Below are 24,437 nucleotides of genomic sequence, written 5' to 3'. Positions count from 1 at the left end.
GAAGGTGAAAAAGAAAATGCTCGTAAATGTGAACAACTATTGTGTCTCTCGAATATACAATTGATGTACCACTGGCACATGTGTATTCTTGATGGAATGACTGTTCTATCATTTGAAATGGTTGTTTTATCTTGTTTATATAGACACATCTTTATACAACGAATAGCATTATATGTATAAATAATGAATATGAACTTTTACATAAATAATGATATATTATTATGTAATTAAATAATATTTTATCTTTAATTTAAAAACATTCAGTCGTATGGTTGCATGTTCACGTTTGTGCATATGTTTGTGTTCATTATTTGTGTATAGAATTTTGTTGTTATGCAACATGGACTAAGTCTTTGGTGATTTATTAATACATATCGATACTCAATCAAAATACTCGCTTAGCCAATGCATTCTAGAAAAAGAAGAGTCTCTTCTTTCTTTCTAACTACTCCTATTGCTCCGTGTGGATAACTTGGTGTTGTCTTACCCTTGGTTAAATAGCAAAAGACTTCTCAAATTCACTTCAAAGAGAAAGAGCCACCAAACATGAGTAATTAAATTCCACACACCTTCTTTACCTTTGAATACATATTGTAGCCCAATATTTTGATCTTGGTAATGTTTACGGTGAATATCATTATTGTTAAAATTTTGTTTACTATTTCACTGCATTATGGTTTATTCTTTTAGAGTGATATGACATCTATAAACAGATATTGCTAACTTTTCTTTAGCTCTCTAGGCTTCATTCTTTGGAAATGGTAGCCTTGTTTGTTTGCCAAGTTGGCAGGCCTCACATACTACATCAATTTCATGCATCATTATCTCTTTTATGTAAGTGACTAAGTCTAGCATTATGATAATGCCCCAACCTTTTGTGCCATAACATGGTTTCATCAATTGAGTTAGTGAGAGCTTGTGTGTTTGTTTTATTCAAGTCAAGTGGAAAGCTTCTCTGTTTCATCTCTAGAATCATCACTTCCACTCTATTTGGATCATACATTACACACATTTTATTTTAAAATTGTAGACAGTAATTCTTCTCTAGCATTTGTCCTATACTCAACAAATTTTGTGCAATATTAGGTTAAAAAAAAAATCATGAATGGTTTCAATACTTGATGGAGTGTTTATTGTAATAGTGCTTATGCTCTTCACTTGAACAAACTTTCAATTTCCTATTTTTACTGCAGAGACATGGCTTTTCTTCGAATCGAGGAAAAGACTCTCATTAGCTATCATATGGTTTATGCAGCCACTGTTTAGCAACTAAGTTTGTGAATATGCTTAAGCTTCATAACAACTTGTAGTGAACAATTACTCCTCCAGTTGTTGTTCCTCTCATTATTGCCTTTCCACCACTTAAGCTTGTTGTTAAGTAAACTTTCCCTTATTTTTGCAAACTTTTTCAATATGGCCAAATTCTTTGCAGACTCTACATTGTATTCCAGGTCTGAACTAGTAGTGTCTTTCTGCATGGTTAGTTTTTTGTAATGAGGACATGGTGGAAATCTTCCTCTTTAACCTTTTTGCTCATTGTCATAAACTTATTTCTTTTCTTTCTTTGTGAAATGCTGTTTATTAGAGCTTGATACAACTTGATGCCTTCCTTTTTTACTTGCTTTTAAGGCTCCTTTTGTTGCTGCTCTTGAAAGCTTTCCTTTGCTCAATAAGTTTGAGAGCTCTTAAATGGTCATTTTTGTCATGCCCTTAAAGTCTTCAAGAGAGGAAATTTTGGCCTTAAATTTCCCAGGTAAGATCACAAGAACTTGCTCAACTATCTTGCTTTTGGCTATCTCTTCACCAAGCAATGCTAATTGATTGGCAACTTTCATAAGTCTGTTAATATACTCTTTCACAGCTTCACTCTCTTTCATTTTCAACAATGTAAACTCCCTCTTCAAGTTAAATATTTCCATTTGCTTTGACCTGTCACTACCATGAAACTTCAATCTTAGCTTATCCCAAGCTTCTTTTGTTGTCTCACAAGTCATTAGTCTTGCAAAAATCACATCAATGACAGCTGAATGTATGCAAGAAAGTGTTTTATATACCTTTTGGCAACTTTCTTTTAATGGTATTTGATTTGGTTTACTGTTAGGTTATCTGGGAAAGAAACTGGTTCCTTCCTTATCTTAATCGCATCCTAAAGGTCAAAAGCTCTCAAGTAGGCGTTAATTTTAACTGACCATATGGGGTAATTTTCTATAGAAAAAACTGGAGCTGCACCACCAGTGAAGTTGCTTGATGCCATCCGTTTCTTGTCTCTGAACTCGATGTTTTTTTCATAGCACTTTGGTTTTTCTTCAACCATTCTTCTCTGCTATACAAGCCCTTTGATAAGAATAAAGAGCTTTGATACCAGTTTATTGGTTTTAGTTTATGCAATGAGTTTTTAATGAAAAAAAGAGAAAACGCTAATGTTGCTGCTAAAAATGTTTTTGTTGGAAAAGTTCTACTTCTTTTCATTACTTTTTCTGAATAAATATTACATGACTTAGCTTACAAAAAGTTAGAAAATCAGTTACTGTTCAAATGGATTTAAGCATAGCCATTGACTTAAACTAACACATATTAACTTGTGTCAAACCTTTACCTAACACACCTAAAATTATCAACTTTACAAAAGCACAAGTTAATTACAAAAGCATTACATCATAGTTACCAGGAAAATGCTGTCGTTATGCCACATCAATGTTAAAATTCCAACTCAGCTTCCAACTACTGCTAGTTCACTCCAGCACATCAAAAACCACGCAATGAGGCATGATATTTATGTGGTTTTATCCCCGAAACCTAATATGGTTTTGGGTCTTTCCCACCCCAAAACCTAACTTAAGGGGTCAGAATTTCTCTTGCACTTATACATCCACACCAAACTTAATTTTCAGTGAATGTATTATTCTCAACAAAGAATAATAGCAAGTTTACAGCAGAATTAAACAACAACCAATATCATTTCATAGCCTACAAAATCAAATAGCAGCAACACATGGCAATAACCATCTTAACACATAATTAATTAGTAGTGCGTAAAATGACCCAATTCCAAGCAATAAAATCCAAAGAACATCAAAATTAAAGTCAAGGAAGTTGTATCTGCACGCCTAGTTGCCAACCTATCATTAGCTTGCTTACTTGAGATGAAGCCAACCTGAAAGCACATCGAGTAGCATTGAAAAGAAGACACATCAACATTTTGGAATAGAGAACTACAGAGCATAAAGCACAAATGTAAATTGCAGAAAGTTAGCAGAGTAGTTCATAAGGCAACATAAAGTAAGCTTTACCTTGAAACCATTAAACTGTTATGTAGGGAGCCACAACATCTATAAAGAATACCACAGAAAAAAGGTTCCGAGATTGGAGAACAAGCTTAGGAAAACAAGCTGCCCTAGAAATGAAGAAAATTTCCTTTGAAAGCAATACCTGTTGTATTAAATTTGCACAACCATCAGCTATCCCTTTACCATGTTACAAAGGGATATGGGAACATAAAGGGAATCTTATCAACATGTTTTGACCTAATATTATGAGCTTAGGGATTTTGTACTTACATCACCTTTTCTGTATGAACATTTCAACCTTCAAGCTTCAATTGTACACAATATATTTCTTAAGCTCAGAACATATTCTGTAAAATAAAATGAATATTTCCTTCAATAATAACAATAATACCAATAACAACATAGCCTTATGTAATTTCTCCATATGACAAATTGAACCACACAAGACCATTTTCCATGGATTATGGGTTGAGATCACTGTATAACCATTCTCTCTAAAATAAAAAAATAAAAATAAAAATCTTGATTATGTGAATTTTATTGACACATGGAGTTTCTAACAAAATCCTGATAAACAAATTTAAACATATAAGACATTTTTCATGCTAAACATATAAATCATATATTTCAAATGAAAGGGAAATAACTAGAGGAAACCATTAAAGGATGCCTTACAAAATGTTTATTATTATTAGTTAAAGGAAGAACAGAAGTCAATGAAAAGAGTTGAAAGAAGATTTGACAGGTTAAATTCAATATTTGAGTCCACTAACCATACAGAAGAAATGACAAAGCAACCACTTTTTATTAGGGCACAACTATGAGGAAGATGCTTACTACTTACCAGTATGTGTTGAGGACATAAAATTTACAATACACACACACACACACACACACACGTATGTATATAAATAATGTTTTTTATTTTTTCTAATGTTTTGGACATTTTTTTTAATTCAACTTACAGTTCGTGTATCATCCATTGCTTGTATATTTCTGAATGAGGAGACCATCTATTTAAAATTTCGTACGATCCTTGTAAACTCCCCCATTGGTCATGCTCCTCGCAACAATTTAGACAACACTTCAAACAGTCATTGATAGAGCAATTTATAGTTTTCAATCTCTTGTCTCTATCCACTCTTACATCTCTTCTCAAATCATCATCTTTGGCATACAAAAAAGTCACTCCACATTTATTAACGAAGGATATAACATTGTCATTCTTAGTTACATGTTCAACAAAGAACACAATGCTACCCTCGCTATTCAAATTAAGTGTAAGCAATTGCAAGGACATGATACTATAATCATAACCTACAAATACATGATCTGATTCAATAACCTCACCCTTTAATCCTTCTGATATGAATAATCGGCCAGAGGAAATGATCTCTTCATTAACAACCAGACTAAATCCAACTCGGATAATTCTAAGTTGTTGATAGTCTTGTAATGATACAACAACACACAAACCAAAACCAATTAAGTTATCATTCAACCAACCAGCTGGAAACTCTATGAAAGATGTATTACTTTGTAAGGCAAACCACTTTGGAATTTCACTTCCAGGGTAACATATGCAGGCTTTTGCAAGAGAAGTTGTCGCTCGTGTTTTGTTGTCCTGCATGTCCATCACTTCTTTAAGTTTCTATATTGCTTTGAGACACACACACACACACACACACATATATGCACACATATTTAGCCCCATTTGAATAATACTAGATATTTAATATTACGTCGCATGAAACTCTTATATTCATAAATCAGCAGTCTGAGTAAAAATTCCATATAGAAAATATTTTGATTACTGAATTATCAACTTTGTCTTAGATTATTCTTTATTATTAATTAGATAATTTTAATATCAAGTAATGTTTTATCATTTTATATGCATTAGAATTTATCACAAATTAAAGTTCCTGATCAAGACTACCTAGCATTTCATTATATCAAATAAAAAAATTAAATATATTAATTATTTAATTAACAATAGTAAAATTTTATGTATAAGAATATTATATAATTAAAAAACCATATATTAAATGTAATTTTGTATAATATAATTTAAAGTTAAGATATATTGAGAATAAAAGTGAGTCAACTAAGGAAGTTATGTTTAAAGGGAGACATTGAGAATAAAGGGAGTTGTATTTTAGAGTACATTGAGAATAAAAGTGTGAGAACTGCAAAGTGGTAGATTTGTTTGTAATTGTGATAAATATTATGGTGTTATAAAAGTTTTCATAAATTGATGAACTTGTCTTCTCATTAAAACAAATGATGGGTTTTTGTTATTAATGTAAAACGATGACTTTAAACCAAAACTAATCATTTCATAACAAAGGGGAAAAAGTTATGTAAAATGTAGAAGGTTTGATTAGGTTTTCATATCCCATTCTTGTTCTTGATTTTTTGTTATCTCTTTCACCAAATCTTCATTCTTCATTCATTAGATTTGGGTTTCTCTCAAATCATCTAGTGTTCATGCATTTAATGGTTGATGAGGTAGGTGAGTTTTGTATGCAGTTTTTGTTATGAATTTTAATTGACATGGACCCTAAATGGCGTCACTTGCAATAGTTGTAATTTGGAAACAAATTGTTAAAAGATGTTGTGTAACGAATTTTCAAAATAGAATAAAATTAACTATTCATTGTCTTCTTCATTCTCTCCTTAGCAAGCATTAGTTTGAAATTTTCACCAACCAAAAGTAAATAGATCTTATAGAGGAAAGGGTAGTGACAAGACTAAGCCAAAAGGCATTCTAAGGTTGATCCATGAAGCTTGAATTTCTAAGTTCAATGAAGTGGACCTTGACAATTTGCTTTTGCAAGCTAAATATTTCTTTGAGGTAGATGGAATAGCTGCAAAAAACTTGGATAAGGTGGCACCTCTTCACCCAGAGTACAACACCCATAGGTAAGCCCAAAGACACTTTCATCCTTTTCTCAATCTTGTTATGAATTAAGTTCTCTAATAGGGATGGTCGTTCATTACAAGGGTGATGTTTGTCCATGCTTTGAAGGGCAAAAATGTCATTTCACATTAAGCACATGAAAATGATAGTAAAAAAAGCACACGCCCACGTAATCAACAAATTTGAATTTCTAGATAAGGATGACTTTCATAACAATTCAAAAATTGTCTTTATTGAGTAACGCCACACTCGTGCATGTGTAGAGAACATACGACTGTGTGTCATGTTTGACAGGCAAAATAAAAAAAGGCATAAGGCTTGATGTGCATTATTTTGCACTCATATTTTTTACAGTCAAATAGTAACCACCAAAAGAGAAAGAGAGAGTGACCAAAAGAATCTTGAAAGGAGGATAGGATCGTTGGAATCACCACAACCATGTGATGAATTGTTTGATTGCCAGAGAAAAAGTAAGTATGCTAGTCTTTTTGGCTAGTCAGTTAAGAGAAAAAAAGTCTTTTTGCCAAAGAAAAAATAAAAAGAGTTATGTTTAAGGGGAGATGTTGAGAATAAAAGTAAGTTAACTAATGAAGCTATGTTTAAGGGGAGATGCTGAGAAAAGAGAGAGTTATGTTCAAGGGGAGATGCTGAGAATAAAAGTGTGAGAAGTGCAAAGTGGTTGATTTGTTTGTAATGGTACTTAAGTGTCAGAGTTGCAAAGTGGTGAATCTGATTGTAATTAAATCAAAACGGTGAGTTTTGTTTAAAACTCATACTTTCCTTATAGCACAAACAGGAAGAAGAAAACCGAACCACTTTATTCAAGACACTACAAGGGTAGGTCTATTTGTTAATTTTATCAAAATAAAAAATTTTAGTCCATACGTCTTTTACTTTTAATATGAAATATATGTATACTCATTTAATTATTCAGTCTTTTGAATTATAAATTTTGAAGATTCAAATTTTATAAGAATTGACATCATAAGAAAACTAAGAAAGTGAGAGAGATAGACTTACTATAAGGCGATACCACACATCTGCATTTCTCTCAATATTTAAGAGAGCATCTGTCACATCAAATTTTAGTTTGAAACAATTGATGAAGTCGATTCCTTCCATTGAATCCGGCATACTTAGGAATATGGCTAGTAAACCTGATATTGATTCAAGAGATATGCAATTCTTTGCTTCCATACGTAGTAAGTTGCTTGGAAGCTCTGATAAAGATTTAAGACTCTGACAATTTCTTATATAAAGCTCTCGCAACTTAGAAAGGTCTTTGATGCTCACAGGCAAGCTCTCAAACTTGTTTTGATCAAGATATAAATATTCTAATGAGAGTAATTCACCAATATTGTTAGGTAAAACTTTGATGCAACAATCAACCAAGTTTAGCTTTGTCATCTTTTGGAAGACTGATAAATGGATGAGTGGGATACTTGATCGGTTTTGCATCTTACATTTTGCAAAAGACAATGTCTTAAGGTTGATCAAACTTGTTACAAATGTTGGTATATTTGCTAAAGCAATTTCCTCTAGTTCAAGTTCCTCCAAGGTCATTAAAGTTCCCAGGTCATTCGGCAATCTGTTAAGTTTGGTACAACCCGAGAGATAAAGACATTTAAGAGATTTCAACTCACGAATACTCTCAGGTAACCTCTCAAGCCTTGAGCATTTTCTAAGACTCAATTTTACTAGTCTATATAGATGCTCTATTGATAGCAATTCTTTTATTGAAGTTCCATTCAGATATAACTCTTCAACTGTACAGGGGAGATATGGAACTGTCTTGAGATTTGAGCAATTGGAGAGATTAACTTCTTGAAGAGATTTCCAATAAACACTGATTGGAAGATTATCAAAGCCTTTGCAGCCTCGTAGATTTAGGATAACAAGTTTATGGAGATTATGAATAGATGAGAAACTCTCAAGCAAATTTGTACAATCTTCCAGAATCAAGCTCTCAAGATTTGGGATAAGTGAAAAATCTGGCATTCTGCATAGACGCTTAGAGTGACTGAGATCAATATGTTTCAAATTAACAAGTTTCTGCAACAAAAAAATAAAAATAAATGTATTAAAGCAACATATTTAACGTAAACATATTTACAATTTAGGGGGGGGGGGGGGGGGGGGGGGGGGGGGGGGAATGTAGCAATATAAAAGCTAACATATACTTGATTACTAGTCCAAAGTTTTTTAACTTTGCTATAGCGCATGTAAAGTGCGACAAGGTTCTTTGGATTAAAATTGGGTGGCAATGATTTGGCAGGATATTTATCCCAACAAAAGTACCTTAGCTCAGAGAAATTAAATTTAAGGACCTCAAAACCATGCACCTTCCTTTCATCCTTGGACCTATGTTTTTTCAGTAATCTTATGTTATGGCACAATGCAGAGGAATCAGATTCAAACACCTTATTTTCAGGTTCGGACCCATAAAATTCCAAAAATTGTAGGTTTTGCATGTTGTTGAAAGCTTTGTGATTTAAATGCAACTCTGCTACTCTAGACATATCCAAGCGTATACTTCGAATTGCTCTAGTTCCCTGATAATCAAGAGAATATATATTGATTAAAAGTCAGTTTGAATTTGATTAATTACATCAATTCTTGAGTAATTTACTCCGAAATATCATGTATATTATCTTTTCAATTTTCCTTTTCAAAAAGTGCAAATATAAGAAATGTAAGAGATGTGCCATTATTACCCAAGAACAATTAAATTTATATATTATTATTTCTCATGTATAAAGTAGAAATAAAAAATTAGTGTTTTGGCTCTTACCGTATTATACTTCAATACTGAAAAAATATCTTCATAATCCCACAACCGACTACGTTTGTCAGGATCATCAATTGATTCTTGCTGAACAATTGCTCTACCCATTTCTTCAAGTAAATCATGCATTGTTATAGTGTCAAATGAAGTAATTATTAGAGACCTTTCAATGAGAACATTTATATAAATGTGAGAGTCCAAGTCACGAGCATTTAAGATTGCTTCTATAAGATCTCTTTTATAACCTTTAAAGAAACATGCAATATCCAAAAATATGTCCTTTTCTCTATCATGTAATCCTTCATAACTTACTTTTAGCACCTTCTGAATATCCCCATAAGTATTAATACTTTTCAAGTTTTTCAACACACTTTCCCATTCTCTCTTTGTTCGCTTAAATAGAAAGGAACCTAAAACTTTAAGAGCTAGTGGAAGACCTTCAACACATGCTACTACACTTGTTGATAGCCCGATGTAATCTTCTGCTGGGTTGCTTTCTCTAAAGGCATATTGGGTAAAAAGTTGAAAAGCTTTATCAAAAGATAATCCTTTCATCTCATGTATATGATGCACCCCACAATTTGCTAGCACTTGTTTATCCCTTGTCGTTATGATTATCCGACTTTCTGAATTCAAGTAGTCAAAAACTTCCATTAAAAAATCCATTTGTTTTAAATTTGCAGTCACATCATCAAACACAATCAGAACTTTCTTACGGCTAAGTCTTTCTCTTGGGAAGATGAATCCAGTATTGGGATGTATATCCCCTAAAAGTGCATGACTGAGTTTTTGGCGCATGTCATTTAATCCCCTACTTTTCTCTAATTCTTCTCTAATATTTTCAATGAAATAAGAAGCTTCAAACTTTCCAAAGATTTTGTTGAATACAGTGGTAGCAAAAGTAGTCTTACCTATGCCCCCAATGCCCCAAATTCCTATTTTGCAAACACCCTTTGTACATAATAAATTTTCAATCTCCTCAATTGATGAATCTAATCCAACTAGGTTATTGGTGTGAATTATTGAGGAGTCGTAGTCCAATCTTCTCAAAATTTCATCAACAATATTATTTACAAGTGATGCTTCATTCCTAAAATGTAAAAAAGATAAAAAGGACACTAAATGAGACGATAAATGACGATGTAAGAAAATATAGAATAACTTCAATGCTATTCTGTTTCTTTTGACTGTTCATTGAATAAAATTTTTAAAATGTGTCATGACATAAAAAATTAAATAGTCAGTGGCACAAAATTTTGGATTCAAATATAATAGATCATCACCTTCCATATCCTAAACACTTACAAAACTTATCAATGGTCAAATTCAATTCATGGAAAAATGAATTACTCAGCATAATCCAAAAAAGAAACTTATAAACAGATTATGGTTACAAATATATGATTTCTTCAATTATAAATTAAGGATAGAAATAGAAATATCATATATTACGCTTTTCAAGCAGATAAATAAATTTAATGTTACCTGTAGTTCTTTGAATCAAAACCAGATAGGTTGGCTGCATCCCTCAAAGCAGTCCTCCATCTCTGCAACATCTCCAAATCATCCATAAAACGCTTTCCCAGCTCACCAAATGCAATCCCAAAATCCCCGTTTGATTCCTGACATTAGATGGATCTACTTCATAGAAGACCGGTATTACGATCTGATCATACTTGTTCTTACATTTAACTATCTCTTCAAGTTCTTTGAGACACCATCTAGAGGCAGGGTAGCCTTTAGAGAAAATGATAACCGAGATCTTTGAATGTTCAATTGCCTTCAAGAGAGATGGAGAAATTTCTTCTCCTCTGATAAGATTATCATCAATGAAAGTTTTAATTTTTTTCTGACAAAAGGCTTCATATAGATGGCTGGTAATCTTTTTCCGGGTGTCCACACCACAGAAACTAAGGAAAACCTCATACTCTATTTTAGGAGTGATGGAAGAAGAAGAAGAAGAAGAAGAGGCCATTAACTGCAAGGGAAGAGAGGCACCTCGGATAAACAAAGAAAGCTAATTGAGTAATTGAACTATATTCCACAATATCTAAGTATTTTCTTACTGTACATTTCCACTCTCATCTCTTTTCTGGGAAGATGCCCAGCCTTTTTCTTTTTTGCTTTATCTTTTTTCCCAGAAAATATGCATGTCTTTAGTCTTTGTCATCAGTGAACATTAGGCTGTCTTTTGATTCTACTTTCATTTTATTTTCGAGCAAGTGGCCTTGCCTTTTCTTTTTTAATTGTTTTTCGGCCAAATGATATGTCCCACCCAAGTTTTAAAGAAACAACAAATTTACATCCTTCAAGTTATAAAAACTAATTAAATTCTCATCCTTCATACCCTTTTATTAATGAATCTGACAAGTTTTTTTAAATGACTATTTTACTCTTTTTATTAAAAATTATAAAATTGATATCAACATTTAATATAAATATAAAGAGAGAGAGAGAGAGAGAGAGAAAGGATATCAATATATCTCCTAAAATTTTATTTGACATTTCTTATATTTCATTATTTTTTAATTGAATCCCTTATAAATTGTTTTCATTCAACTTGATCCCATTAAATTTTATCTTTGGGTCCACCATATGGCAAGAGATGATGAACTCTCACTTAAATGTGTTTTGGGGTGGGAAAGTAGATGCAAATATTCCCTTCCATCTTGGATGATTAGATAAAGAAGGGAATATAGAACAAAATAAAAATAGAAGGAACAATGCCATGTACCTTCCTAATCAAGTTATACTATTATAGTCTAGATTTTATGATATGAATTAATTATTTGTTAATAAGGTCTTAAAAAAAATTATTATTAAGTAATTCATGTTGAATTTAACAATTGCATTGATTAAAAAAAAATCATGTGAAACATCCTCTATTATTGGAGAATATTTAATTGTTACCTAATTTTTTAATGTAAAATCATAATATTTTGATCAAACATGTGGAGTGACTTTATTGTATGTCAAAGATGATGAAAAGAGAAGCAAGTGGAGTGACTTTGAGGATTCTTCCGTCTTTCTTTGGTTTTTGTTATTAATGTACTTTTATTATCTTCTTCTTCGCCTTCTTTCTTTAAGATGTCCTTACATGGGTTCCATAAAAGACTATTTGGCATATAATCAACCGGTCAACTTGTTCCATTTCATTTGAGTGACTAATAACTAGATAGAAGAACAAAGATTGTGGGTGCTTCGACCAATGCGGGACTAGGCCCAACTTCCTGGCTTTGCCTAGTGGAGTTATGGTCAGATCAACTAAAACTACTCAAGCAATGATGAAGCTGTATGGAATTAGTGGGTTTGGGGATAAGAGCATGGAGGCGCTTGCGTTGAAGAAGAGAGCAGACAGTGAGTTTGAGATGGGTGATTTCGAGGAGGCTGAGGGATTGCTCATCAAGTACAGTTTTTATTGGGGGTGGATGTAAAATTTTTAAAATTTCATGTTTACATGTGCTTGCAATTTCAGTAGTTTAATTTTCTATTGAATTTCATTGATACATGGTCTGATTTAACTGTTAATAGCTTAGATATATTGAGATTTTATTTCTGCATCTTGTTTTTCGTGGTTCTCAATTGATGCAGGGTCTAAATTTAAAACCATTTTGTGGTAAAATCAGTAGTTTTAAGTAAAATATAACCTTAAGCAAATAAACATCATAATGTTTTGACAATGGCTAAATATTGGATGGAGAGTAAAAAATTTAAGTAACTCTTATTACAAGTACTTTTATTACAAGTACTTTGATTTTGAGTTTTATATTTACTAATCTAGCAATCTATCGTAAGGGTTACTTTCTTTAATACAAACATATTAGAAAACGTTAGTTTGTATATTCAAGTCTATTTGTGAGATTTCACATCTTAACCAATTATTACACTTATAGTGGATAATTTAATATGAAATATTAAACACCATTTGATCCTAATTTATGTAAAATTACTATCCGAACGAAAAGGTCTTATATTCAATGTTTAAATACTTTGGTATTTATAGAGAATTTTGCACTTATACATACCAAAATGAAGCCTAAAGTGTGTCCTATAGGCAACCGTCCAAAATAAATTCATTGAAATAATTTTTTTTTTTTTTAAAAAGCATATTCTCCTTATCTCTTAGTTGGTTTCTTTCTATAGCTTAATTTGACAAATATATTAATAAATTATGATCATGGCGACATTGTTGAGTGGTCTATATTGCAATAAACATGACCCTTCGAATGCTAATAAATTCATGTGTTGGACTGTGAAATGTGCTTAGATATCTTTGGTAGATTAAGATACATTTCATTTTGGATCTTATAAATTATTGCATGTGCCTATCCTAAAACCTAATTTTGTCAACAAATTTCATATGAGGCAATCTTTTATACATACATGGCACGTGCTGTCGTTGACACCTAAATTAAATCCTAAATTTCTGCAACAAAAATGTAGTAAAGGAAAGTAGGGATCGTTCCCTCAAAAAGCTTTGATTAGTATGTCATCACAAATAAATCGAAACAAAGAAATAAAAGGGAGTTTTTTGAAGTGAATGCAAATTATAATGAAAAACAATAAATAAAAATTCAGTAAAATAATCTAAAAAGAATAAATCAATTTAACAAACTTTGGTCTTCGATCACATCCACCATTGGAACTACGATTGATCATCGAAACCAAAAATATCAAATTAATTATTCAAATATTCGTTGTGGTATTAAATTTACCTGTATTTCCTTACGATTAGTTAACCAAAAACATGTATTTCAATTAACCCTTATTGATTAATAATTCGGATACGATCTCGAATTTAATTAAACAATAGCATTACGAATGAGAAAAACCAACGAAGCAAGACAACACAAACGTACGACGTTGCATTTAATCTAGTTGATTATTTTTCTAGGATTTATAGTTTCTGACGCAGCAAACTATAAACCCAGTTGCCACTTCGATTAAATGGATTGAACAATTACGGATTCAACACCTAAACTAGCAATAGATTATATTAATTGATAAACTAATTGCGCACCTTAGAAATCAATCAACACAATCATGAAAAATAATTCAGAAAGATAATCAATACTCAAATAATCAAAAAGATGCATTAAAGAACAAAAATAAATCTCACAATCATTGTAGTTCCATGGTTTCAGATCCCTTCAACCAAGAGAAATTATTCAGCCACTGTAAACCATATTTTGCTCTCTAATTCTCTAATTACAATGGTTAATTAATTCTCAAATAAAATAAAAGTATATATATTATCTCCCTACTAAAAATCTGGGAATTGAAAGTCAATCCTAATCTCTTAATCCAACTAAGCAAAGTGATACATATCTTCCCAAAAAGAAAGGAAAAGATATGTATATCTTTCCTCCAAAAATATCCTTCATTATCCATCTCAATTAATCTTCTTTTCCAACTGGTAATTATCCTTTTTTTTAGGAAGCAAATCTTGATATTTAGTGGACCCTTGCAGTTGATCTGGACGTCCAGATTTTATTTCCGCATTCTATTTTCGTCTTTCACGTGCCCACGTCTAGTCAGCATCACGGAATTTCCATATTAATAGATCTGCTCCAGTTTTTCATCTTTTTGGCCTAACTTACTCCAAAAATACTCAAAGCTTCCTTAAATGCAAAAAGATAAGTAATTCCATTAGATTGAATTAAATTTTCACACAATATAAGGGAATTATAAATCAAAATAATAACAATTAATGGCATTATCAATACATACATACATACATACATGCACACACACACAAGTATATACACTCAATTTTCATTTACGTACATACACCTTGCTTCTTAATAAATTAATTTTCTTGACCACCGAAACATGACAACATGACATTTTGAGGCAAAAGGTTTTCATTAAATACATTTTTCAATATTTTTTATGACAAAGAAATTTTACTTAGATTAGACTATTCTTTTGGGATTAAACCGATGATATTAAATTGCATACACATCAATTATTAAAAAAAAAAAGAAGGAAATTAATAAAAAAAATAATCCATGGTGGAAAAATAAAGAAAAAAATATAATTCCTATATTAATTTTTACACGTTAGAATGTCTGATACTAAATACAACAAAATTGTGTATACCCATTTTGGGTACATAAATTAGTACATACCTAATATGTGTCATTATGTGATTAGTTGATTTTGAATTAAAAATAAAGTAACATTCAATCACGTGATGACATATATGAGTGTGTATCTGTGTGTGTACCTCAAATGGATATGCATGATAATCATAATTATCATTAAAATGAAGTGATAAATTTTAGGGTGTATTAATTGGAATACAGCATCATTTTCTACATTTTGTTAGAATATAAAGAACTTTATATATATATTTACTTCTGGTTTATGCAGGTATTATGCATGTAACAGGCTAGCTGAGAAAAGTGACATGTATGGTTTTGGAGTCTTACTCTTGGAACTGATGGCAAGCCGGACTGCTGTTGTGATTATAGGCAATGTTGACAACATTCATATAATTCAATGGTTTAGTCCCTTTGGTGAAGGAGGGGATATAAGAAACATTGTCGATGCCTGGCTAGCAGGAAATTTTGACACAAGTTCTGTTTGGAAAGCTGTGGAGACAGCGATGGAATGTTTGCCACCAATTTCCATCCAGAGGCCAACTATGAGTCATGTGGTGATCCAAGTTTTGAAGAAACGACAAATTTACATCCTTCAAGTTATAAAAATTAATTAAATTCTCATCCTTCATACCCTTTTACTAATGAATCTGGCAAGTTTTTTTAAATGACTATTTTACTCTTTTTATTAAAAATTATAAAATCGATATCAATATTTAATATAAATATAAAGAGAGAGAGAGAGAAAGGATATCAATATAGCTCCTAAAATTTTATTTGACATTTTTTATATTTCATTATTTTTTAATTGAATCCCTTATAAATTGTTTTTATTCAACCTTGATCCCATTAAATTTTATCTTTAGGGGCATAGGTAAGACTACTCTTGCTACTGTTGTATTCAACAAAATCTTTGGACAGTTTGAAGTTTCTTATTTCATTGAAAATATTAGAGAAGAATTAGAGAAAAGCGGGGGATTAAATGACATGTCCCAAAAACTTAGTCATGCACTTTTAGGGGATATATTAATAATTATCTATTAATAATTATAAGTTTTGAACTACTAATTTTGAACTACTAATTTTCAAAAATCTAAATACTTATCTATTAATAATTATAAGTTTTGTAGCCTTTGAAAAATAAGCAATGTTATTTTATCTTTAATTCAAAATTACTTAATCACTTGATAACAGATATCAAATATGTATGTATTTATATACTTAAAATAAGTATACATAGTTTTGTTGTTAAAAAATATTATAAATTGATTTAATGAAGGCATACATACATATTTTTTATAGCATTTGCAACAGAATTTTTTATAGTATGATATCTGTTGCATTTATATACAATATATATAAGAAAACTAATATAAAAAATTCTAAATTTCCTGAAATAAAAATAAATATTTGAAGGGAAACTATCAAGCTAATCAAGAAAATGTATACAAATTTTTATTATTTAGGAAGAATAATGTGTTCGAGAGAATTGTGCTTCTTGATTAACATGAATTATCGATATTTAACCCGATGTTTTAATAATCAGACTAAAACTTGACCCGATTAAAAGCTAAATTCGGGTTTTTTTAATTCAATTAGTTAGACCAACTATCAGACCAAGAAAATAAATAATTTTTTATAGCATACAACAAACTCAGCATTTGCAAGAAGCCCTTGATCCACGTTAATGCTGGTGTTATAACTATGAATTAACATGATTAACTTGATTGAACTATAATTCAAAATACTCTAACTCGGTTCGAAGATAATTTCCTACTTAAAACTGTATTTAACATGAGATTGATACGAATTACATTATACCATGGTTTGATGTCCATTGTAGATCCGAAGATCTCTACCAGCTGTTTCATTTAATATTTTCGATGATACAAGGTACTCGATAACAACTATTTTTAAGTAAAATCAGTAGTTTTAAGCAAAAACATAACCTTAAGCAAATAAACATCATAATGTTTTGACAATGGCACCTAATGCTTTAAAATTTACTCTCACCTAGCCCAAAATATATTGAGATAAAGATCATCATGTTGAATTATTGTAACAATGACACCTAATGTTTTAAAATTTAATCTCAAGTTACCCATATATAATTGAATTTTGAATATGAATATTAATAGGCTGGTAGTGGTGGAAGATTTTTATGGGGTGGGTGGACAACATTGGGCGCTGAGCAAACACCTAATCAACTACGGTAATAACAAAAGAAATCGCATTAAAAACGTGAGAATATTTGTTGGCTGTAGTGCTCCCTCCCACATGTTGTTGTAGGCCGTGACGGCGACTAACTAACCACCAAAATATTAATTAAAAAGTCCTACAATTCTAATCACCATTTTCTAATTTTTCCATCTAAATATGAAGATGATTAGAGCATTTGGTTTAATGCATCTATTTAGAAATTGAAGAAATTTGTTTAATTGACCCACTAATTTACCACCAATCAATTTGTAATATTTTAAAACCTAGATCAAATAGGTCTAACATGCTTATGTCAATTGCAATTATAGACACTCCATGATTAAGGGTGTGATTAAAAATTTAAAACGACTTGAATAGTGTTAAATTTAAATTCAATTCGATTAACTTTAAAATGAAGCTCAAGAAAGGTTGGAGTAAAAAATTATATGTTAATCTTTTATTTTTTAAATTATTAATTTAAATTACATATTTTATATATTTACCAAATATCCTTTATGTTCAAAATAAAGAATTTAGATTTTTAGAATATAAATATAAGATTTTAAAACTTTTAAGAACTTATTAATTTTTAATTAAGTCGAGCTGTAAGTTTATGAGTTTACCAAATATTGGGATGTATATCCCCTAAAAGTGCATGACTAAGTTTTTGGGACATGTCATTTAATCCCCCGCTTTTCTCTAATTCTTCTCTAATATTTTCAATGAAATAAGAAACTTCAAACTGTCCAAAGATTTTGTTGAATACAACAGTAGCAAGAGTAGTCTTACCTATGCCCCTAATGCCCCAAATTCCTACTTTGCAAACACCCTTTGTACATAATAAATTTTCAATCTCCTCAATTGATGAATCTAATCCAACTAGGTTCTTGGTGTGAATTATTGAGGAGTCGTAGTCCAATCTTCTCAAAATTTCATCAACAATATTATTTACAAGTGATGCTTCATTCCTAAAATGTAAAAAGATAAAAAGGACACTAAATGAGACGATAACTAATGATATAAGGAAATATAGAATAACTTCAATGCTGTTCTGTTTCTTTTGACTGTTCATTGAATAAAAATTTTAAAATGTGTCATGACATAATAAAGAACTGTGTCACTAGGTGAACTCAAATTCTGATTTAAAAAAAAATTAAATAGTCAGTGGCACAAAATTTTGGATTCAAATATAATAGATCATCACCTTCCATATCCGAAACACTTACAAAACTTATCAATGGTCAAAATCAATTCATGGAAAAATGAATTACTCAGTAATTATCTGTTAAATGACATCATATTTAGACAACAATTAGCTAGGTATAATCCAAAAGAGAAATTTATAAATAGATTATGGTTACAAATATATGATTTCAATTATAATTAAGGATAGAAATAGAAATATCATATATTACGCTTTTCAAGCAGATAAATAAATTTAATGTTACCTGTAGTTCTTTGAATCAAAACCAGATAGGTTGGCTGCATCCCTCAAAGCAGTCCTCCATCTCTGCAACATCTCCAAATCATCCATAAAACGCTTTTCCAGCTCACCAAATGCAATCCCAAAATCCCCCATTTGATTCCTGACATTAGATGGATCTACTTCATAGAAGACCGGTATTACGATCTGATCATACTTGTTCTTACATTTAACTATCTCTTCAAGTTCTTTGAGACACCATCTAGAGGCAGGGTAGCCTTTAGAGAAAATGATAACCGAGATCTTTGAATGTTCAATTGCCGTCAAGAGAGATGGAGAAATTTCTTCTCCTCTTATAAGATTATCATCGATGAAAGTTTTAATTTTTTTCTGACAAAAGGCTTCATATAGATGGCTGGTAATCTTTTTCCGGGTGTCCACACCGCAGAAACTAAGGAAAACCTCATACTCTATTTTAGGAGTGATGGAAGAAGAAGAAGAAGAAGAAGAGGCCATTAACTGCAAGGGAAGAGAGGCACCTCGGATAAACAAAGAAAGCTAATTGAGTAATTGAACTATATTCCACAATATCTAATATTTTCTTCCTGTACATTTCCACTCTCATCTCTTTTCTGGGAAGATGCCCAGCCTTTTTCTTTTTTGCTTTATCTGTTTTCCCGGAAAATATGCCGTGTCTTTAGTCTTTGTCATCCGTGAACATTAGGCTGTCTTTTGATTCTACTTTCATTTTATTTTCGAGCAAGTGGCCTTGCCTTTTCTTTTTTAATTGTTTTTCGGCTAAATTATATGTCCCACCCAAGTTTTAAAGAAACGATAAATTTACACCCTTCAAGTTATAAAAATTAATTAAATTCTCATCCTTCATACCCTTTTATTAATGAATCTGGCAAGTTTTTTTAAATGACTATTTTACTCTTTCTATTAAAAATTATAAAATTGATATCAACATTTAATATAAATATAAAGAGAGAGAGAGAGAGAGAGAGAAAGAATATCAATATAGCTCCTAAAATTTTATTTGACATTTCCTAGATTTCATTATTTTTTAATTGAATCCCTTATAAATTGTTTTTATTCAACCTTGATCCCATTAAATTTTATCTTTGGGTCCACCATATGGCAAGAGATGATGAACTCTCACTTAAATGTGTTTTGGGGTGGGAAAGTAGATGCAAATATTCCCTTCCACCTTGGAAGATTAGAAAAAGAAGGGAATATAGAACAAAATAAAAATAGAAGCAACAATGCCACGTACCTTCCTAATCAAGTTATACTATTATAGTCTAGATTTTATGATATGAATTAATTATTTGTTAATAAGGTCTTAAAAAAAATTATTATTAAGTATTTCATGTCGAATTTAACAATTGCATTGATGAAAAAAAAAATCATGTGAAACATCCTCTATTATTGGAGAATATTTAATTGTTATTTAATTTTTTAATGTAAAATCATAATATTTTGATCAAACATGTGGAGTAACTTTGTTGTATGTCAAAGATGATGAAAAGAGAAGCAAGTGGAGTGACTTTGAGGATTCTTCCGTCTTTCTCTGGTTTTTGTTATTAATGTATTTTTATTATCTTCTTCTTCGCCTTCTTTCTTTAAGATATCCTTACGCGGGTTCCATAAAAGACTATTTAGTATATAATCAACCGGTCAACTTGTTCCATTTCATTTCAGTGACTAATAACTAGACAGAAGAACAAAGATTGTGGGTGCTTCGACCAATGCGGAACTAGGCCCAACTTCCTGGCTTTGCCCAGTGGAGTTATGGTCAGATCAACTAAAACTACTCAATTAATGATGGAGCTGTATGGAATTAGTGGGTTTGGGAATAAGAGCATGGAGGCACTTGCGTTGAAGAAGAGAGCAGAGAGTGAGTTTGAGATGGGTGATTTCGAGGAGGCTGAGGGATTGCACAAGTACAGTTTTTTATTGGGGGTGGAAATGAAATTTTTAAAATTTCATGTTAACATGTGCTTGCAATTTCAGTAGTTTAATTTTCTATTGAATTTCATTGATACATGGTCTGGTTTAACTGTTGATAGCTTAGATATATTGAGGGTCTAAATTTAAAACCATTTTGTGGTAAAATCAGTAGTTTTAAGTAAAAAAATAACCTTAAGCAAATAAACATCATAATGTTTTGACAATGGCACCTAATGTTTTAAAATTTAATCTCAAAAACATCAAAACGTTACCCATATATAATTGAATTTTGAATATGAATATTAATAGGCTGGAGTGGTGGAAGATTTTTATAGGGTGGGTGGAGAAGGGAGTGACAAATCGAATTTTTTAAGAAAGATAAATATTGGATGGAGAGTAAAAAATTTAAGTAACTCTTACCTAGCCCTAATATCACTGATAGTTAATGTGAGCAAAAATGAAAAATAATAAAATGGAAAAAGTCAATTACTCTGTTAGTGATGGTGGAATATAAAGTCAATGACTTATTATTTGATGTTTTAGTTTAGCCTTCTTTGTTAATGCAAAGTGCCTTTTCTTCTTGTTCCGTATATTTTCTATTTTTATTATATTTTCCAGATTCACTGGGGACAGATTCAGATGGTCAAAATAATAATCAATTGGAAGTTTGACACTATATCTTAAAAATAATAATCACTGAGAAATGAACTTTCTTTTTTCAAACCAGAATTTGAGTTCACGTAATGACCCAGTTCTTCGTTATGCCAATCTTACATTTCAAAAATTTTTATTCAATGAACAGTTAAAAGAAACAGAAAAGAATTAAAATTATGTTTCATTTCTTTATTTCGTTTTTAGTCATTTAATTTTAGTATCATATTATTTAATTATTATTTTTTATTTTTAGGGATGACATAGCATTGGTAAAGGATATTGTCAATGATATATGGAAGAAATTGGATTACGATTCCTCAATTATTCTTACCAAGAACCTAGTTGGACTAGAATCATTAATTGAAGAGATTGAAAATTTATTATGTATAAAGGGCTTTTGCAAGCTAGAAATTTGGGGCATAGGAAAAGCTACTCTTGCTGGTGCTATATTTGAAAAATCTCAAAACAGTTTGAAATGTCTTATTTCATTTTGAATATTAGAGAAGAATCAGAGAAAAATGGGGAATTAAATGACTAATGCCAAAAGTTGAGTTCTGCAATTGTAGGGGATGAACATCACAATCATGGATTCACCTTCACAAAAAAACGTCTCATTAGTAGAAAAAAGGTTCTCATTGTATTTGATAATATAACAAAGTTAGAACAAATAGAATGTTTAATGGGAGTTTTTGACAATTTGGATTCAGAAAGTCGAATCATCATAACGACAAGGGATAAACACGTGCTAACAAATTGTAAAGTGGATCACATTCATGAGATGGCAGGGTTATCTTCTTATAATGCTCTTCAACTTTTTGCCTTATATGCCTTTATAGGAAACCCTCCAACAGAAGATTATAACGAGCTATTATCTATAGTAGTAGCTTATGCTAAAGGTGTTCCACTAGCTTTTAAAGTTCTAGGTTCTTTTCTATTCAAGAGGAAAAAGAGAGAATGGGAAAGTGCGCTAAAAAACTTAAGAACAAGTCTTCATATGGATGTCCGCAAGGTGTTAAACATAAGTTATGATGGATTAAATGATAAAGAGAAGGTTGTATTTTTACATATTGCATGTTTCTTTAAAGAATATAAAAGAGATCTCATAGAAGCAATCTTGAATGCTCGTGACTTCAACTCTCATATTTCTATGCATCTTCGTATTGAAAGGTGTCTCATAGCTACATCATTTAATGTCATAACAATGCATGATTTACTTGAAGAAATGGATAGAGAAATTGTTCGACAAGAATCAATTGATAATTCTAGTAAACGTAGTCGATTGTGGGATCACAATGAAATCATTTCAGTATTGAAGTATAATATGGTAAGAGCCAAAACACTTGTTTTATATTTCTATTTTACACATAAAATATAATAAAATATTAGTTAGCAGAATATTATTAAAATATTTGGTATAGGGTAGTAATGACACATCTATTGTTATTTTTATTTACATATTCTGAAAAGAAATATATTTGAGAATAAATTACTTAAGAATTGATGTAATTAAGCAATTTCAAATTGACTTTTCACCAATATGCTTATGATTACCAGGGAATTAAAGCAATTCGAAGCAAATGCTTGGATATGTCTAAAGTAGAAGAGTTGCATTTAAATCCTAAAGCTTTCAACAGCATGCAAAACCTAAGATTCTTGAAATTTTATGGGTCTAAACATGGAAAGAAGGTGCCTGAATCTGATTCCTCTGCATTGCATCATAACTTAAGATGCTTGGAAGGAAAAAACTCCAGTGATGGAAAGAAGTTGCATGGTTTTAAGAAACTTAAGTTTGATTTCTATGAGATAAGGCACTTTTGCTTTCATGGATATCCTACCAAATCATTGCCGCCAAATTTTAATCCAAAGAACCTTGTTGCACCTTACATGCCTAATAGCAAAGTTAAAAAACTATGGATTGGTAACCAGGTATTTGTTAACTTTTATATTGCTCTTTTTGTATGCTTTAAATTGTAATTTTTTGTAAGTTAGTTAGGTTTCTAGCTTTACTTCATTTAATTAATTTATTTTTTGATAGATTCTTGTTAATTTGAAACATATTGACCTCAGTCACTCTAAGTATCTATGCAAAATACCAGATTTTTTACTTATGCCAAATCTTAAGAGCTTGAATCTTGAAGATTGTACAAATTTACTTGAGAGTTTCTCATCTATCTATACTCTCCACAAACTTGTTATCCTCAAGCTACAAGGATGCAAAAGCTTTGATTATCTTTTATTTAGTGATAATTGCCAATCTCTTCGAGAAGTTAATCTCTCCAATTGCTCAAATCAGGAAACAGTTTCATATCTCCCTAATACAATTGAAAAGTTATATCTAGATGGAATTGTCATTAAAGAATTCCCATCAATAGGACATTTATTTAGACTAGTAAAATTGAGTCTTAGAAAATATTCAGGGCTTGAGAGATTACCAAATAGTACTCATGAGTTGAAATCTCTTAAATGTCTTTATCTCTTAGGTTGTTCCAAACTTGACAAATTGCCTAATGACATGGGAAATTCATTTTCTTTGGTTGTTTATTTGAATCAAAAGGGTTTGAGGCTGAGGTTATGCCCTGTTTTCTATGGTTTTTATGGCCTTAACACATAGTAGTAACTCGTAAACATCTTTCTCATAGTTATGCTCTCAAAAAGTGTGCCCACCTAGGTATTTCTGCTACATGGTAACTGGACTCAAACATTGAATTTAATTCATTTATTTAGTGAGATTTTAGCTTGCGAACCTTCTTTCAACTCTTTTCAGTGACTTCTCATGTTTATTTAACTATTTTATCTATAATAATAATATTTTCTTTTTTTGATGTTTTACATGCTAAACATTGTTGTAAGGTATCTTTTAATTGTTGCCTATGGATATTTATAAATTATTTCCCTTTTGTTTCAAATATATAATTTATATTTTAAGCATGAAAGATGTCCTATATGTTTCAATTGGTTTATCAAGATTTTGTATATAACTCCACATATTAATAAACTTTACATGATTAGGATTTTTATTTTTCCTTTTTTTTTAAGAGAATGGTTATACAGTGATCTCAACTCATAATCTATTGAAAATGATCTTTTGTCTTTCAATTTGTCACATGTA

General features: G+C 30.9%; 4 protein-coding genes across 6 annotated transcripts; 2 read left to right on the top strand and 2 right to left on the bottom strand.

The window, feature by feature from the left end:
* Positions 1–3,288: 3,288 nt before the first annotated feature.
* LOC123199222 (disease resistance protein Roq1-like) lies at positions 3,289–11,128 on the bottom strand. Of its 3 annotated transcripts, XM_044614152.1 has the most exons (4): positions 10,481–11,128; positions 7,231–8,262; positions 4,253–4,911; positions 3,569–3,634 (listed from the first exon to the last, which is right to left on the bottom strand). In XM_044614152.1, exons 2-4 carry the CDS (start codon positions 8,206–8,208, stop codon positions 3,595–3,597), a joined length of 1,677 nt encoding a protein of 558 aa, XP_044470087.1. In that variant the 5' UTR covers positions 8,209–8,262; positions 10,481–11,128; the 3' UTR covers positions 3,569–3,594. The 3 variants fall into 3 exon arrangements, 2 of the variants coding, with proteins under 2 accessions (XP_044470087.1, XP_044470088.1); XR_006498233.1 differs by lacking the exons at positions 4,253–4,911; positions 7,231–8,262 and adding an exon at positions 3,289–3,429 and having other exon boundaries at positions 3,558–3,634; XM_044614153.1 differs by lacking the exons at positions 3,569–3,634; positions 4,253–4,911; positions 7,231–8,262 and adding an exon at positions 8,933–10,085.
* A 1,118-nt stretch (positions 11,129–12,246) lies between these two features.
* On the top strand, positions 12,247–15,716 carry LOC123198995 (probable LRR receptor-like serine/threonine-protein kinase At5g59680). Its single transcript, XM_044613796.1, has 2 exons — positions 12,247–12,401; positions 15,371–15,716. Exons 1-2 carry the CDS (start codon positions 12,247–12,249, stop codon positions 15,714–15,716), a joined length of 501 nt encoding a protein of 166 aa, XP_044469731.1.
* Positions 15,717–17,917: 2,201 nt separating this feature from the next.
* LOC123198994 (TMV resistance protein N-like) lies at positions 17,918–19,373 on the bottom strand. The gene is made up of 2 exons (XM_044613795.1): positions 18,747–19,373; positions 17,918–18,266 (listed from the first exon to the last, which is right to left on the bottom strand). Exons 1-2 carry the CDS (start codon positions 19,235–19,237, stop codon positions 17,918–17,920), a joined length of 840 nt encoding a protein of 279 aa, XP_044469730.1. The 5' UTR covers positions 19,238–19,373.
* Positions 19,374–20,548: 1,175 nt separating this feature from the next.
* On the top strand, positions 20,549–23,939 carry LOC123198993 (disease resistance protein RPV1-like). The gene is made up of 5 exons (XM_044613794.1): positions 20,549–20,667; positions 21,582–21,796; positions 21,895–22,652; positions 22,883–23,254; positions 23,364–23,939. The coding sequence occupies exons 1-5, from the start codon at positions 20,549–20,551 to the stop codon at positions 23,937–23,939; spliced, it is 2,040 nt and encodes a 679-aa protein (XP_044469729.1).
* The last annotated feature ends 498 nt before the right edge of the window (positions 23,940–24,437 follow it).

Source organism: Mangifera indica, chromosome 16 (assembly GCF_011075055.1).
Source record: "Mangifera indica cultivar Alphonso chromosome 16, CATAS_Mindica_2.1, whole genome shotgun sequence".
Taxonomy (NCBI): Eukaryota; Viridiplantae; Streptophyta; class Magnoliopsida; order Sapindales; family Anacardiaceae; genus Mangifera; species Mangifera indica.
Note: the sequence above shows the minus strand (reverse complement) of the source record. Positions and strands in the feature narration are given on the sequence as shown.

Bases quoted from the DNA above. Each gene is read 5' to 3' on its own strand.
- LOC123198994 (XM_044613795.1), bottom strand. From the start codon at position 19,237: ATGGCCTCTTCTTCTTCTTCTTCTTCTTCCATCACTCCTAAAATAGAG. The intron at 18,267-18,746 runs GTAACATTAAAT...TTTACATTTTAG, and splicing joins TTTGATTCAAAGAACTACAG to GAATGAAGCATCACTTGTAA.
- LOC123198995 (XM_044613796.1), top strand. From the start codon at position 12,247: ATGGTCAGATCAACTAAAACTACTCAAGCAATGATGAAGCTGTATGGA. The intron at 12,402-15,370 runs GTACAGTTTTTA...TGGTTTATGCAG, and splicing joins GCTGAGGGATTGCTCATCAA to GTATTATGCATGTAACAGGC.
- LOC123198993 (XM_044613794.1), top strand. From the start codon at position 20,549: ATGGAGCTGTATGGAATTAGTGGGTTTGGGAATAAGAGCATGGAGGCA. The intron at 20,668-21,581 runs GTACAGTTTTTT...TTTTATTTTTAG, and splicing joins GAGGCTGAGGGATTGCACAA to GGATGACATAGCATTGGTAA. The intron at 23,255-23,363 runs GTATTTGTTAAC...ATTTTTTGATAG, and splicing joins AACTATGGATTGGTAACCAG to ATTCTTGTTAATTTGAAACA.
- LOC123199222 (XM_044614152.1), bottom strand. From the start codon at position 8,208: ATGCCAGATTTTTCACTTATCCCAAATCTTGAGAGCTTGATTCTGGAA. The intron at 4,912-7,230 runs GTAAGTCTATCT...ATGGACATGCAG, and splicing joins ATGTGTGGTATCGCCTTATA to GACAACAAAACACGAGCGAC. The intron at 3,635-4,252 runs GTAAGTTGAATT...TTTATTTTACAG, and splicing joins CAATGGATGATACACGAACT to AATATGTTCTGAGCTTAAGA.